Source organism: Pseudorasbora parva, chromosome 8 (assembly GCF_024679245.1).
Source record: "Pseudorasbora parva isolate DD20220531a chromosome 8, ASM2467924v1, whole genome shotgun sequence".
NCBI classification, from domain to species: domain Eukaryota; kingdom Metazoa; phylum Chordata; class Actinopteri; order Cypriniformes; family Gobionidae; genus Pseudorasbora; species Pseudorasbora parva.
This window is the reverse complement of record NC_090179.1, coordinates 17,225,513-17,238,278: the sequence shown is the minus strand read 5'-3', so window position 1 is coordinate 17,238,278 and position 12,766 is coordinate 17,225,513. Positions and strand designations below refer to the sequence as shown.

At 38.1% G+C, this 12,766-nt stretch overlaps 1 protein-coding gene across 5 annotated transcripts in view; it reads left to right on the top strand.

The window, feature by feature from the left end:
- The window catches only part of stim1a (stromal interaction molecule 1a), a 62,128-nt gene that overhangs the window by 32,120 nt on the left and 17,242 nt on the right, over positions 1 to 12,766 (top strand). For all 5 annotated transcript variants that reach the window (XM_067450224.1, XM_067450223.1, XM_067450225.1 and 2 more), the window contains exons 5-6: positions 2,961 to 3,072; positions 7,702 to 7,817. In XM_067450224.1, coding sequence (XP_067306325.1) covers positions 2,961 to 3,072; positions 7,702 to 7,817 — 228 coding nt within the window. The remainder of the gene's footprint in view (positions 1 to 2,960; positions 3,073 to 7,701; positions 7,818 to 12,766) is intronic.

Below are 12,766 nucleotides of genomic sequence, written 5' to 3'. Positions count from 1 at the left end.
TACGATATGGACTTTTATTAGTACCAGTACTTTAAGGAGGACAGCGCTAACATAAGCTGTATTTCTTAATGTGCGTGGATGTGTGACAAAAGGTGTCAGGACGTGTGTGCAGAGCACTGGGTCCACTGTTCACTAAACATTGGAAGTAGTAGAAGAGTTAAATATATACGCGCAGGGCTTGACAGAAATATGCGCACATGAGAAGAAAAAGCGTGGCGCGGGACGTGCTCGAGCTGCCGGACTCTGACCTGAAGCGCGCGCACACGCCTTTCAGACAACAAACATGCGATCGCCATTCAGTTATTTTGCAGATTATTATTTGGGTTTGAATGGTCAAACATATGAAAAAATGCACGGTCTGGCGAGTATTCAGGTAAACACAGTCAGATGTCTTTAGTGAGCGTATACAGCTGAGGTAATTAGATCAGTGCAGGTCTTAAGCCAGACCTAATATTCTGTGTGATTAATGTTAAGCAAACAATGAAAAATAGAAAACCACCACATGCTTGGCTAAATAACCAAAATATATTGATTAATTAATATTAATTAATATTTATCAATATTTGTCATATTGTTTGTAATTTGCTTTTTTTTGCTTATTTTTAAAAACAGATACAATTAAAAATCTATATTATAATTATAAGGTTACATTTAAAAAATAGGAAATTACTCGAATCATAAAATAGGATTTTGGTCATCCCAACCTGTTGAGAAGAGAAAGGTTAGTGAATGATAACATGATTGATAATGATGATCTCTGTAAAGATCTTCACACTGTCATGCAGTTATTATAGCAATAACAGAAGGAATGGCCAAGTGAATTTTTAGTAAAAAATAGAACAATAAATAATAAGTTATGTTGTCATATTATTCATATAACCTGTTTTTTGTTTGTTTTATTACCATGGTATTGATTTAGTATCAGTATCAAGTTATTTTAGACTTGTATCGTATCGAAGTCAAAAATTTGGTATCGTGACAACACTAATCTTGACTAATGCGCAGTAAGTGACAAAATAATGCCAACATTTCCTATTTACATGTTGTGATGTGTAGTGTTACATTTTGTAATAAGGCCGACGAAAAATTCAAAGTTGCGATTTTTCTTGACCGATATGGCTAGGAACTGTACTATCATTCCTGCGTAATAATCAGGGAACTTTGCTGCCATACCATCGGTGCAGCGGCGCAATGACATTACGTAGCGCCTGAAAATAGTTCCTAGCATGCTCTCTGTGCAAGCAGGTTGTCACATTGGTTATGTTGACAAAAGTTATTCTATTTTCACGCGCTGCGTAATATCATTGCGTTATTTTGTTACTTATTGAGCAGTGGGCTAGATGGAGCTGTTTACTTCCAGCCTTTGTGCTAAGCTAGGCTAGCGGTGGGTGCATCAGACAGAGTTATGGACTTATCTAACTCTGGGGGATACGGTGAATAAGCTAAAGACCCCAACATTTGGCGTGCTCCTTTAAGACTGATGTTACAAAAGGTTTAAAAAAAAAAAAAAAACACTTTAATGTAAAATTCCCTCCTGAGATTTTAGGTTAATATATCAATAATTCAACAACACACTTGTTCACAGTTCTCTGATATCAGTTAATAGTCATGTGACATGCAGGTAAACAAAATTTATTTTATTTTTCCTGATATTTAAATTATTTAAATTTTACATATGATTTTATTAATTGTAAGACTCAGTCTCAATCAGACTCAAATAGTCTTACGGCAGATCAAAATAAACGGTTATTAGGCTAAATGACTTCCGAGTGATTTGTTACAAAAGTGTGCATAAAATATGCTAAACACGAAGGATCAAATGTGTGACTCACTAGAACAGACCACATTTGCTGCGTCCTAATTCGCCTACTTGTACACTGACCTAAAAGTATGTACTCTTTTTGTAAAGAAAAGGTAGGTGTGTTTTGATCAGTGCTAGAGCTAAATTTTGCAGTCCATTGGTCCTCCAGGGCAAGATTTGAATAACCCTGCTTTAGAGTGTGTAAGCTTTTGGACATACTACTACGTCATTTTTAACGGACAACTCTGTCGCTTGAATATGTGTGTCCTCTCACCATTTAGACTGCCCTTTCAATTATCTTGCCACAGTTAAAACCCTCCTCATTCAATTTAATTTAATTTCCTATCGTATCGGAGAGAAATATATTAGCACGTTGTTCTGCCAATTGCGGGTATTTCATGCAGAAACTCATATGTTTACAATTTAAATATAATGATGCATATATGTGGATAACATTGAATACATATAAGTTAGATACTGATAATTATTCAAACCCCTTTATCTAGACCTCTCTACTTAACCGTCGGTCCCGCACATCCGTCATACACGCACATTGAGCTTCTTTTTTCTTTTAAATGGTGGTTGGCAAACCCACTTGAAGGTGCATATCGCCACCTACTGCACAACACCAGCATGACCACTGATGTAAAATAAAGAATCGGGCTGAGGATAGCCAATACTGATCAGCTCAAAAATGGCTTAATCTCGGGGCATCCCTAGTTCTATAAGATAAATAAATAGTGCTGTATAAAAAGATAAGTATTCTGACATGACTTGGCATTTCTCACCAGATCTCACCAGGCTTGTATTATACAACTGAGCAAACAAAAATGACAAAGGTCAGATAAAAGAAACACTGTGTGCTATAGATCATTTATCAGTGAACAAAACCGAAGCAATAAGCATGAATGAGAAATGTCTTAAATTAAATACACTCTGTCACACCGCCCTATTCCCAGCAGACCTCTGATGTAACGATTAGTTGTCTTTTTTAAAAACATCACGATTTTTATTAAATTAAAAACTCCATTAGTATACTCATTTTAAGTCATAACCACCCACTTTTGCTCAGTCATTGTGTTTATTAGCTTGTTTTGAAGCATGAATTCTGATACATGATGATGTTTATGAGGTGGGCCTTTGTGTTTCTGTTCCCCAGTGTACAACTGGACAGTGGATCAGGTTGTGGACTGGATTATCAGCTATGTCGAGTTGCCACAATACGCGGAAGCCTTCAGGAAGATGAATTTCAATGGTACCGCCATGCCCCGGTGAGTAAGTTAACACGCGGACACACACACACTAGGGCTGCAGCTATCGATTCTTTTTGTAATCGATTAATCTAGCACTTAATCGATCGATTAATCAGATAATAATGACTTTTTTCTTTATTAAAGAGCAATACTAAATATGTAAGAGAAATTAAGACGGGTATCTTAAAATTAACATCTAATTTGTTTTCTTTTTAGAAAAATGTAGTTTTATTGCTAAAATTGCATACATTAATAACTGTGAAGCTAAACAATTGTAATGCATACAGTTACCATACTATATTATATAAAAAATCTATTTCAAATTACTTTAAAAAGGTAAACATAGTTTAATCTTAAACTAAACCTGCAACCAATAAACCAAAATAATAGTAATATAAATAACAATAATGCCTGAACATTGTATTTATGTTGTGCAACTTAACTTTCATGTTTCAGCTTCAGCTCAGACATGACATAAGCCTTTACTGTGTTCTGAACGCTTTGTGTCTTTTGTAAGAAGCACAAAATATTGGACAGGGTAACTTGAAATAAGAACAAGAGATGCGCGGATCAGCTCTAACATCACTGAATCAGCTAAACAAACCATCCACCCGCACCCGATCGTCACAACTTCAATCCTCGGTGTTAAGCGCGATGTTATCGTTACATATTACATTTCTTAACCTAAACAACCTATACATCACATGGAGGAGTAACCGCTGGAGCGTGAGCAAACGCGAGAGATGAGTTTGTATTTAATTCAGATAAAGTAGGCTAGATCACACACAGGCTACAAATCTACATTTTTAGCTAATCATTCATCATTGCAACATCTTGTTTTATTAATTTAGTAGCTATAAATATGATTAAAGTGTGATATTTAAATTACACAAATCAATGAAAGCATGCAGCTCTGAAAGCACGAGCGCTGCTCATCACAAACACACACACGTTACATCTTCTGATGTTTGTTGCGCCTAGCATTGAGAACATTTTAATAATGTATTTCGAAGATATTATTAAGTATATTAGTGCTGCAACGACGCGTCGACGTCATCGATGACGTCGACTACGGAAATACGTCGACGTTCGTGAAATGCGTCGACGCGTCGTGTCAGACGTTCATCTCGCGTAATGTTGGCTTCTGCTCCTGGTTCTATCACAAAAACCAAGACCGCGAACATCAAAAGTATGGGAATACTTTAAACAGAGGCCAATATAGTGTTTCCCACACATAGACTAATTTGTGGCGGACTGCCACATAATCAATAACGGCCGCCACATTCGTCATTCATTCATTTTTACGCTATTTAAAAGACGCACGCATATTCGTTTAGCTGCATTTCCTTAAGTTCTCTCTCCGCCCTTTTGCGCGTCTCTTACTCACTCACACACACGCGTTCCATTCGACCGTAAAACAAGGCAGCGCGCGCTCACGGCGCTCATATAATTCTAAACAAACCAGCGCGGTGTCAATCAATACAGACAGTGTTTCCCAACCGGGATCCCGAGCAAAAGTTGCGGGGATGCACTTACACTTCGGTTCATCTCGCATCTGATGACGCATCTTTAATATGGGTTGTAACTTGAAAATAATGCTGTATGTATGTTTCTGTCGATGGATGCACGTGCTGACTCCTCACTACAACAACAGCGATAATAAAAGAAAAACGTGGGCAAAACGGTCTCTCTTTGTAAACTTTATAAAACGCATGCGAGTGCTGCTGTACGTCCGAATATGAGCAGTCATTTTCACCGTCATCACCCCCCGTGTAGCCAGGAGACTCGAATGAGAAGATCTGTCTCTGTGCACTCGTCCCAAAGCGCGCAAATATTGAGTTATCTTTCAAATCCTGTGCTTAAACGGACAAACTCACAAAAAGTATGTCAAAATGTCATAGCCTACTCTATGCCTTAAGTGAACTTTATACAGAAAATACGACGACTATCCGTGGGTCTTAAAGGGGAAGTAGCCTTCAGTGCTGTCTGTTTAATGTCAAACAAAAGATAAGGACATCACTCACTGCTCCTGACTGAAAAGCTTTTGTAAGTTTAATAAGGATTATTTTTTAAATTTTAAACAGTTAAATGTGTGGTTATTTTACTTTTGATTACTTTATTCCATTTCTCTACCTAAAAACTAATGTTAGACCTACCTGATAAGCATTGTTTTTTTTTTATTCTCATCTTTGCTCAATAGTATTTATTTGTGCTGTTGCTTCTATTTAAGTTATCTGTTCTTATTTTCTTTATTTTCATTTGACAGTAGTCCTTTTTCCCCTGAACATAGCAAATACCGAACTGTACTGAAACGTGAACCTAAAATAGTGATACAAAGCGAACTGTGAGCAGTCTGTACTGTTACACCTCTAGCGTAACTTATGCGAGGGGGTGCCACAGAATTGTGAAAAATTTCAAAGGGTAAAAAAATAAGTCGATAGATCAGTCGACTAATCGAAAAATTAATCGTTAGATTAGTCGACTAATCGAAAAAATAATCGTTAGATTAGTCGACAGAAAAAATAATCGTTAGTTGCAGCTCTAAAGTATATAAAGTCTCATTAAATATTTCACACACATCACAATGACGGTGATCCATGTGCAAAGCAGCAAACTCCATCGCGTTCATGTGTTTGGAGTTGCTCGTATTTCCTCAGCTGACGCGTGAACTGCCGCAAATGAAACTTAAATGTTAAGCGTCGCATTCTGAAGCTCAACACACAGTTGTCTTCATTTAAAAATAGCAAGACTAAGGCCGGAGACACACTGCAAGCGTGGTGTGAGCGTGGCGTTTCTGTTGCGTTTCAGCCGTAAGGCGGCTGCATGCCGTTTTCTCTGTCTTTGCACACCAGAAGCGTGTCTGACGCGGCACTGGTGCTGCTGCTATTAATGTACAGGGAAGCCCTAAACTTCATGTTAAATATAAATATATTGCCTATTGATACAGCAAAGACAACGTCGGCAGTAGCCTGTTGACCATACATATCTATGGTATTGACTGCAAAATAGGCTATAGAATATTTCGTTCTTTATTGACAGGTTTAATATTTCAAAATCGATAATTATCTTGTTTTTATTCTTACAATTAGGCCTATATCTGCATTTATGTTAACCTACAGACTTTCAAACATGAAAATGTCATTTATTAATATGTATTCGTTTCAAAATGACATATAAACATCTTTTTCTGTTCTATTTTGCCTGGAAACGCTTCCAACACGCTTGCGTGTCGCGTGAAAAATAGGCGTCTCTTCTATTTGAAGCATGCACGCGTCTTCCGCGCGTGTGACGCAGGCAGTGTGCAAGCTCTAACCAGTTAACATAGGAGCTGCAATAAAAACGGACACGCCACGCAGCCGAGACGGGTTGGGTTTTACAGTGAAATGAGAGTTCTGCGTCTTTATTCAAATCAACACATTGATTTCTCTCAACCACCCGCAAAGTTTACCCACCTGAACCGCGGATATAACCGCAATCCGCACATACTCCGAGTCCTTACACAAAAACATGTCTTTCCGCAACATCCGTGTGATTTTTAATGGACTAAACGATGCGTCGAAGCAGATGATTTTGCCTCGAGGATTTTTTAAATTCGATTAACTTGAGTTATTCAATGAATTGTTTCAGCCCTAACACACACACAGTTCTATTATTTAAAAAATGGGGTGGGTAAGACACATTTATATCTTTTTTTTTTTTTTTTTTTTTTTTTTTTTTTAATTTACTTTTTTTTTTTTTTTTTTTATATGTTTTTGATGTCTGGCTTATATAAAGGCTGCACTTTGATCAAAACTACAGTAAAAAAGTTACATTTTCACACTTCAATTTAAGATAACTGTTTTTTATTTTAATATACGTTAATGTAATTTATTCATGTAATCAAAGCTGAATTTTCAGCATCATTACTCCAATCTTCAGTGTCACATGATCGTTCAGAAATCATTTTAATATTCTGAAACATTTCTGATTATCAATATTGAAAACAGTCGTGCTGCTTTATATTTAAACAGCATTTATTTTAAATTAAAATCACTTGTAATGTTGTATATCACTCTAACATTGTATACGATTTTCTGTATATGATCAGTTTAACACTTAAGTGTACATTTAAAAAAAAACAAAAAAAACACTTAAGTGTGTGCGTGTGACATTTATAAAAATGTATGCCATCCCACTTTAATATGCAGAGACAACTGTAATCCATGCTGAGCCATTTGTAAATAGATTTCTTTCTCACAAAAAGGTTTATTTGTGCCGTTTGCTGATGCTAGTGGTGAGGAAATTAGACACAGCAGCTTTTAAAGAAAAGAGCAGGATGTGGTAATTTATTTTGAGATTGTGCTCTTAGCCTCCAACATGCTGGTTAAGTTTGTTTGGTTCGACTGTGACCGGAAACACTTGACAATTGTCCTAAATGAGCATGTATTCCACTTAAGGTGAGACGAAAAAATACTTGACATTCAAAACTTGACCACTGTGAGCATCATGGATTAAAAACATGTTTAAATGTTTTGAATGTTTTGAAAAGCTCTGAAACTCATTTTTCCATTTGACTCGTTTTATGAAAACCTGGCCTCTTACTCAGAGCCCATCTGCTGCACTTTTGCATTTATATATTAGTGATTTGTTTTTTTCTTCCTCTTCTAGATTGGCAATGAAGAATGTCACTCTGACACAAACTGTCCTGAAGATTCTGGACCGGAGTCACGTTCAGAAACTTCAGCTTAAAGCTCTGGATACGGTTCTGTTCGGAGCCCCTATGAGTGAGTGAGATTTCCCTCTGGTACCAAAATATGTCATATTTGGATGTTTAAATGTTTGGATGTAGATATTTTTTTAGAGATCGATACCCTGTGCCTGCTTAGGTAGAATTATGTTTCACAGATGTAATCTATCTTTACTTTAAACACGTCTGTGAGCCGGTTCATGCAAATAAGCTCAGAAGATCCTGTTTAACCTCTTGGTCTTCAGATATCTTGTAGTGAACTATGAAACTTTGCAAATATGAAGCAACCACTGCTCAAAGTTCACAATAAATGAAGTTATTGTTTCCCAAAAGAAAGAACTGATTCTGAACTGTCTGAAACAAGTCATTAGTAGTTCCAGTGTAACGTCCTGCTCGAACCGCCGTAGGTTCGTATAACTCCAGCTTAAGTTTTAATTTGCCACCTGCGAACAATGCCTATTTTGAATCTCCTTCAAATGTGTTGTTGTTATGTTGGGAAGGTGCTGTTTTCTGTGCTGTGAACCACTTTGCATACGTGGATGTGGACTTGGGCTTAAATTGATATGCCATTGTTACTGTTTGTATCAGTGTCAAGCGCTGTATAAGCTCATTTTAAATTGACATTTCTCTTGACAGAGCACCGGCCATATTTAGCTATTAGCGCACATACTGGCAAAACACAAAATTATGCCAAAATGCCTGCTTTGTAGAGCATCCTCTTAAATGACCGTAAAGACTTAGAAGTACATCGGAGTGTACACCTCATTTGCATCAGGTCTTAAAGTGACAGCAGCCCAATAACCCTGCTGCTGTCTCTCATTAGGCCCACTCCTCCACACAGATCTTCTCTAGATCAGTCAGGTTTCTGGCCTGTCACTGAGAAACAAGGAGTTTGAGCTCCCTCCAAAGATTCTCTATTGGGTTTAGGTCTGGAGACTGGCTAAGCCACACCAGAACCTTGATATGCTTCTTACAGAGCCACTCCTTGGTTATCCTGGCTGTGTGCTTCGGGTCATTGTCATGTTGCAAGACCCAGCCTCGACCCATCTTCAATGCTCTAACTGAGGGAAGGAGGTTGTTCCCCAATATCTCGCAAAACATGGCCCCAGTCATCCTCTCCTTAATACAGTGCAGTCACCCTTTCCCATGTGCAGAAAAACACCCCCAAAGCAGCATGATGCTACCACCCCTATGCTTCACGGTATGGATGGTGTTCTTGGGATGGTACTCATCATTCTTCTTCCTCCAAACACATTTAGTGGAATTATGACCAAAGTTCTATTTTGGTCTCATCTGACCACATGAGTTTCTCTTATGACTCCTCTGGATCTTCCAAATGGTCATTGGCAAACTTAAGACGGGCCTGGACATGATTTAAGCAGGGGAACCTTCCGTACCATGCATGATTTCAAACCATGACGTATTAGTGTATTACCAACAGTAACCTTGGAAACGGTGGTCCCAGCTCTTTTAGGTCATTGACCAGCTCCTCCCAGGTCATTGACCCGCTCCTCCCGTGTGGTTATGGGCCGATTTCTCACCTTTCTTAGGATCATTGAGACCCCATGAAAGGAGATCTTGCATGGAGCCCCAGTCCAAGGGAGATTGACAGTCATGTTTAGCGTCTTCCATTTTCTAATGATTGCTCCAACAGTGGACCTTTTTTTCACCAAGCTGCTTGGCAATTTCCCCGTAGCCCTTTCCAGCCTTGTGGAGGTATACAATTTTGTCTCTAGTGTCTTTGGACAGCTCTTTTGTCTTTGCCAAATTAGTAGTTGGAGTCTTACTGATTTTATGGGGTGGACCGTGTCTTTATGCAGCTAACGACATCAAACAGGTGCATCTAATTTAGGATAATAAATCGAGTGAAGGTGGACATTTTTAAAGGCAGACTAACAGGTCTTTGAGGGTCAGAATTCTAGCTGATAGACAGGTGTTCAAATACTTTTTTGCAGCTGTATCAGACAAATAAATAGTTAAACAATAACAGTATCATATATTTTGGTATGTTTCTGCACCTACGATGACAATTTCAGACCCCTCCATGATTTCCAAGTGGGAGAACTTACAAAATAGCAGGGTGTTCAAATACCTAATTTCCTCATTTTAAATTTTATATTTTAATCATTTTGTATGCAAGTGTGTATAGAGATCAGATGTATTTTTTTATTATTTGGTTGGTCCAGGTTTCTGCCATATTGATTAATGCAATTTCTTCAATTATGTTTTTCTACAATGGTCCGTCTCATCCCTTTTTAAATGCTCTCTGAGCCCAATTAGCCAACATCTACGGATCATGTGAGGTTCGTATTCATCTGCTGTAGGCCGATGGGAAAGCTCCAGGGGTTGGATAGGGAGGGTGTAGACGGTTACTCTGTATTCTAAGCACACGTCTCTGGCGCACTGAAACTGATGCAGCCAGTGTCTAACCCTCCAAAATGCTGGTGAACAGGTTCAGCAGGTTTAGATAAATTTGTAAAATGTGCAGACATCAAAGAGGGACTGTTTTTTTTGTTTTTGCTTTGCTTCATCAATACCTTTCACACATACATTTTCCCAGGAACCCATTCTCAGACAATCTTGCATTCCTAGCAGCATTATCTGAAGAATCTGCCTTGACCTGGAAACGGTCAAGTGATCCATCAACCTGGATTGCATGCCTCAGCTCGTACATTAACATTGCGTTGTGATTTGATTTACACCACATCCCAGAATACACTGGGGCTGACATAACCATGTGCTTCACATGCCTTTTGTTATGAGCGAGATCTGTCCTAGGAGTTGTTACACTAGAACACTAGAATGAGGGTGTTTGACATTATGGACGTGATATAGCGCAGCACTAAATGCCTTGTTCAGAATGCTGTTCCAAATCTGGCCAAAGATATTTTTTTAAACAAAAATATAGGCTATACATTCATCAGCCAAAACATGAAAATAAATATTGCCTTATCGGTGTTCAGAATTGAAAATTTGTTGCATATCTAACAATAATGTCTCAAAAATTGTCATGGAGTTTACAAAGGATATGCATTTTCCTAATTTTGAGTGCTCACTGCTCATGTTTTGTTTCGTTCCCCGCCCCCCCCACAATTGGGTCATTAGGAGTTAATATTAAAGGAATGAATTAATTATTCTGCAAGAATGCATTAAGTTGATTATGAGTACAGTATCATTTGACACTGAAATCTGGAGTAGTGTTATTAAACACTTATTTAAATTGTAGTAATATTTCACAATATTATTTTTTACTGTAGTTTTGATCAAATAAATGCAGCCTTTGTGACCGTAAGAGACTTCTTTCTAAAGAACTTTGAATTGTAGTGTATGTTTTAATTAGATGGAAGTGTATTTTTTGTTTTAAGATGTCTGTCTGTCTTTTAGTCCGAGGAGTGTAAGAACCTAAACTTTTAAACTAAACCTCTTTAAATCCAGCAACCTTAATGTTTTTAGGCATTTGCATTTGACATTCCCTGCAGTGGCTGCTATTAATGTTCTGCTGTCAGCCAATATTGAGACCATCCTCTCAGAGGAGTCAAAGAAAGACTTGATACTAGAGAGAGTGTCTGTATGTGGCAGATCTCATTGTGTAAGTTGACTCTGAAGAGGTCTGGCTTCAGGAAACCAAGCTGATGGTGCAGGCTGCATGTGACAGCCCAATACCACCCTGCCGATCTGCTGACACCGATTCCAGCTGCCCTGGTACCTCGAGACAATGCCTCCATCAGAATCACGTCTCTGTTTTTGTTAAATCGCTGGCACAGTTGACAGGTTTTAAAAGCCCATGCTTCAGTGTTTAACAACACATTTGAATTATCTGTCTCCAGAGTGTTCCATCAAAGGCTTCTGCTTTTGTTAAAGCTGTGGTGCAGCTGTTATTGCACATGTTCTAGACATTTAGCTTGTGGTTCGCATGTTGGTGATGCAGGTTAAACCATGGTTTAACTTTGCAATAAGTATTTTAGTATGTGAGATTTGGTCCAAAGAGCTTTTGATCTAATGCACAACACCCGTTTTTTTTTTTGCCAGTCGTGCTCCCTAGAAGGTGGGGAGTTGAAAAAAGAGTATTATTTTCCCTCTCTCAAAGAATACTTAATTATTTTCTCATGGAGATGTACAGATAGAGTAAGAAATTGAGTCAGCCAGGGTCAGGACTGTGTGGCGGCATCCCCGGGGCTCTTGTTAGGTTAACGGTCTTGCCCAGTGGCGCAGCTGTGGTAATTATTACAGGACTGTGACTGCAGAAGCCAATGCAACCCTTCATTTAATGACTTCTGCTGTACTAGTAGCACCGAGTACCAGGTATATTTGGTACCCGCTGATAGATGCTACTTTCAAACACTCTTGTTTGAGTGAGAGAGTTTGAGATTGTTCTCGAGATCTCTTGTTTGAGATCTGATCGTCAAAGGTTTCTATTTACAGCATGTTTTTATAAGCGTTGAGCATTTTAGCTCATCGCAATCATATCTGTTGAGTTCATGAGCACAGTGGCCTATCAAAGGTGCTAGTCAGTTAGTAAGAATTCGCTTAACACCTATAAAAATGCACAAGGTTTTGTTCGACGTGAGCCGCACGTTCGCGAATCCTTTCATTATAACCAACAAAGTGTACTTACACTTTACCTAGGTGATTTATTATATCGGGAGTTTTATCAACAGGGAGGCTCTTCACTTGCTTTATTTATTACCCATTCACAGTCTGAAGTTTTTCATTCTACTAAGTACACTGCAAATATTCTGGGTTGACAGCCATTTGTGCTGGAAAAATTTGTTATTATAGTTATAATGTAGGTGTATATATTTACATTCTCGATTTATAAACCCTCAAAATTATGTTTGATTTGTAAGACAAAAATATGACTGTGTTAGATCTATTTAAAGTTGAACCATCTATTTGAACCAAGTAGGGCGGGGACAATTGTTGTGAGTATAGTGCAAGGCCGGAGGTGTGATTAAAACAGTTATTTTGGTTATGCAGTAAACAATT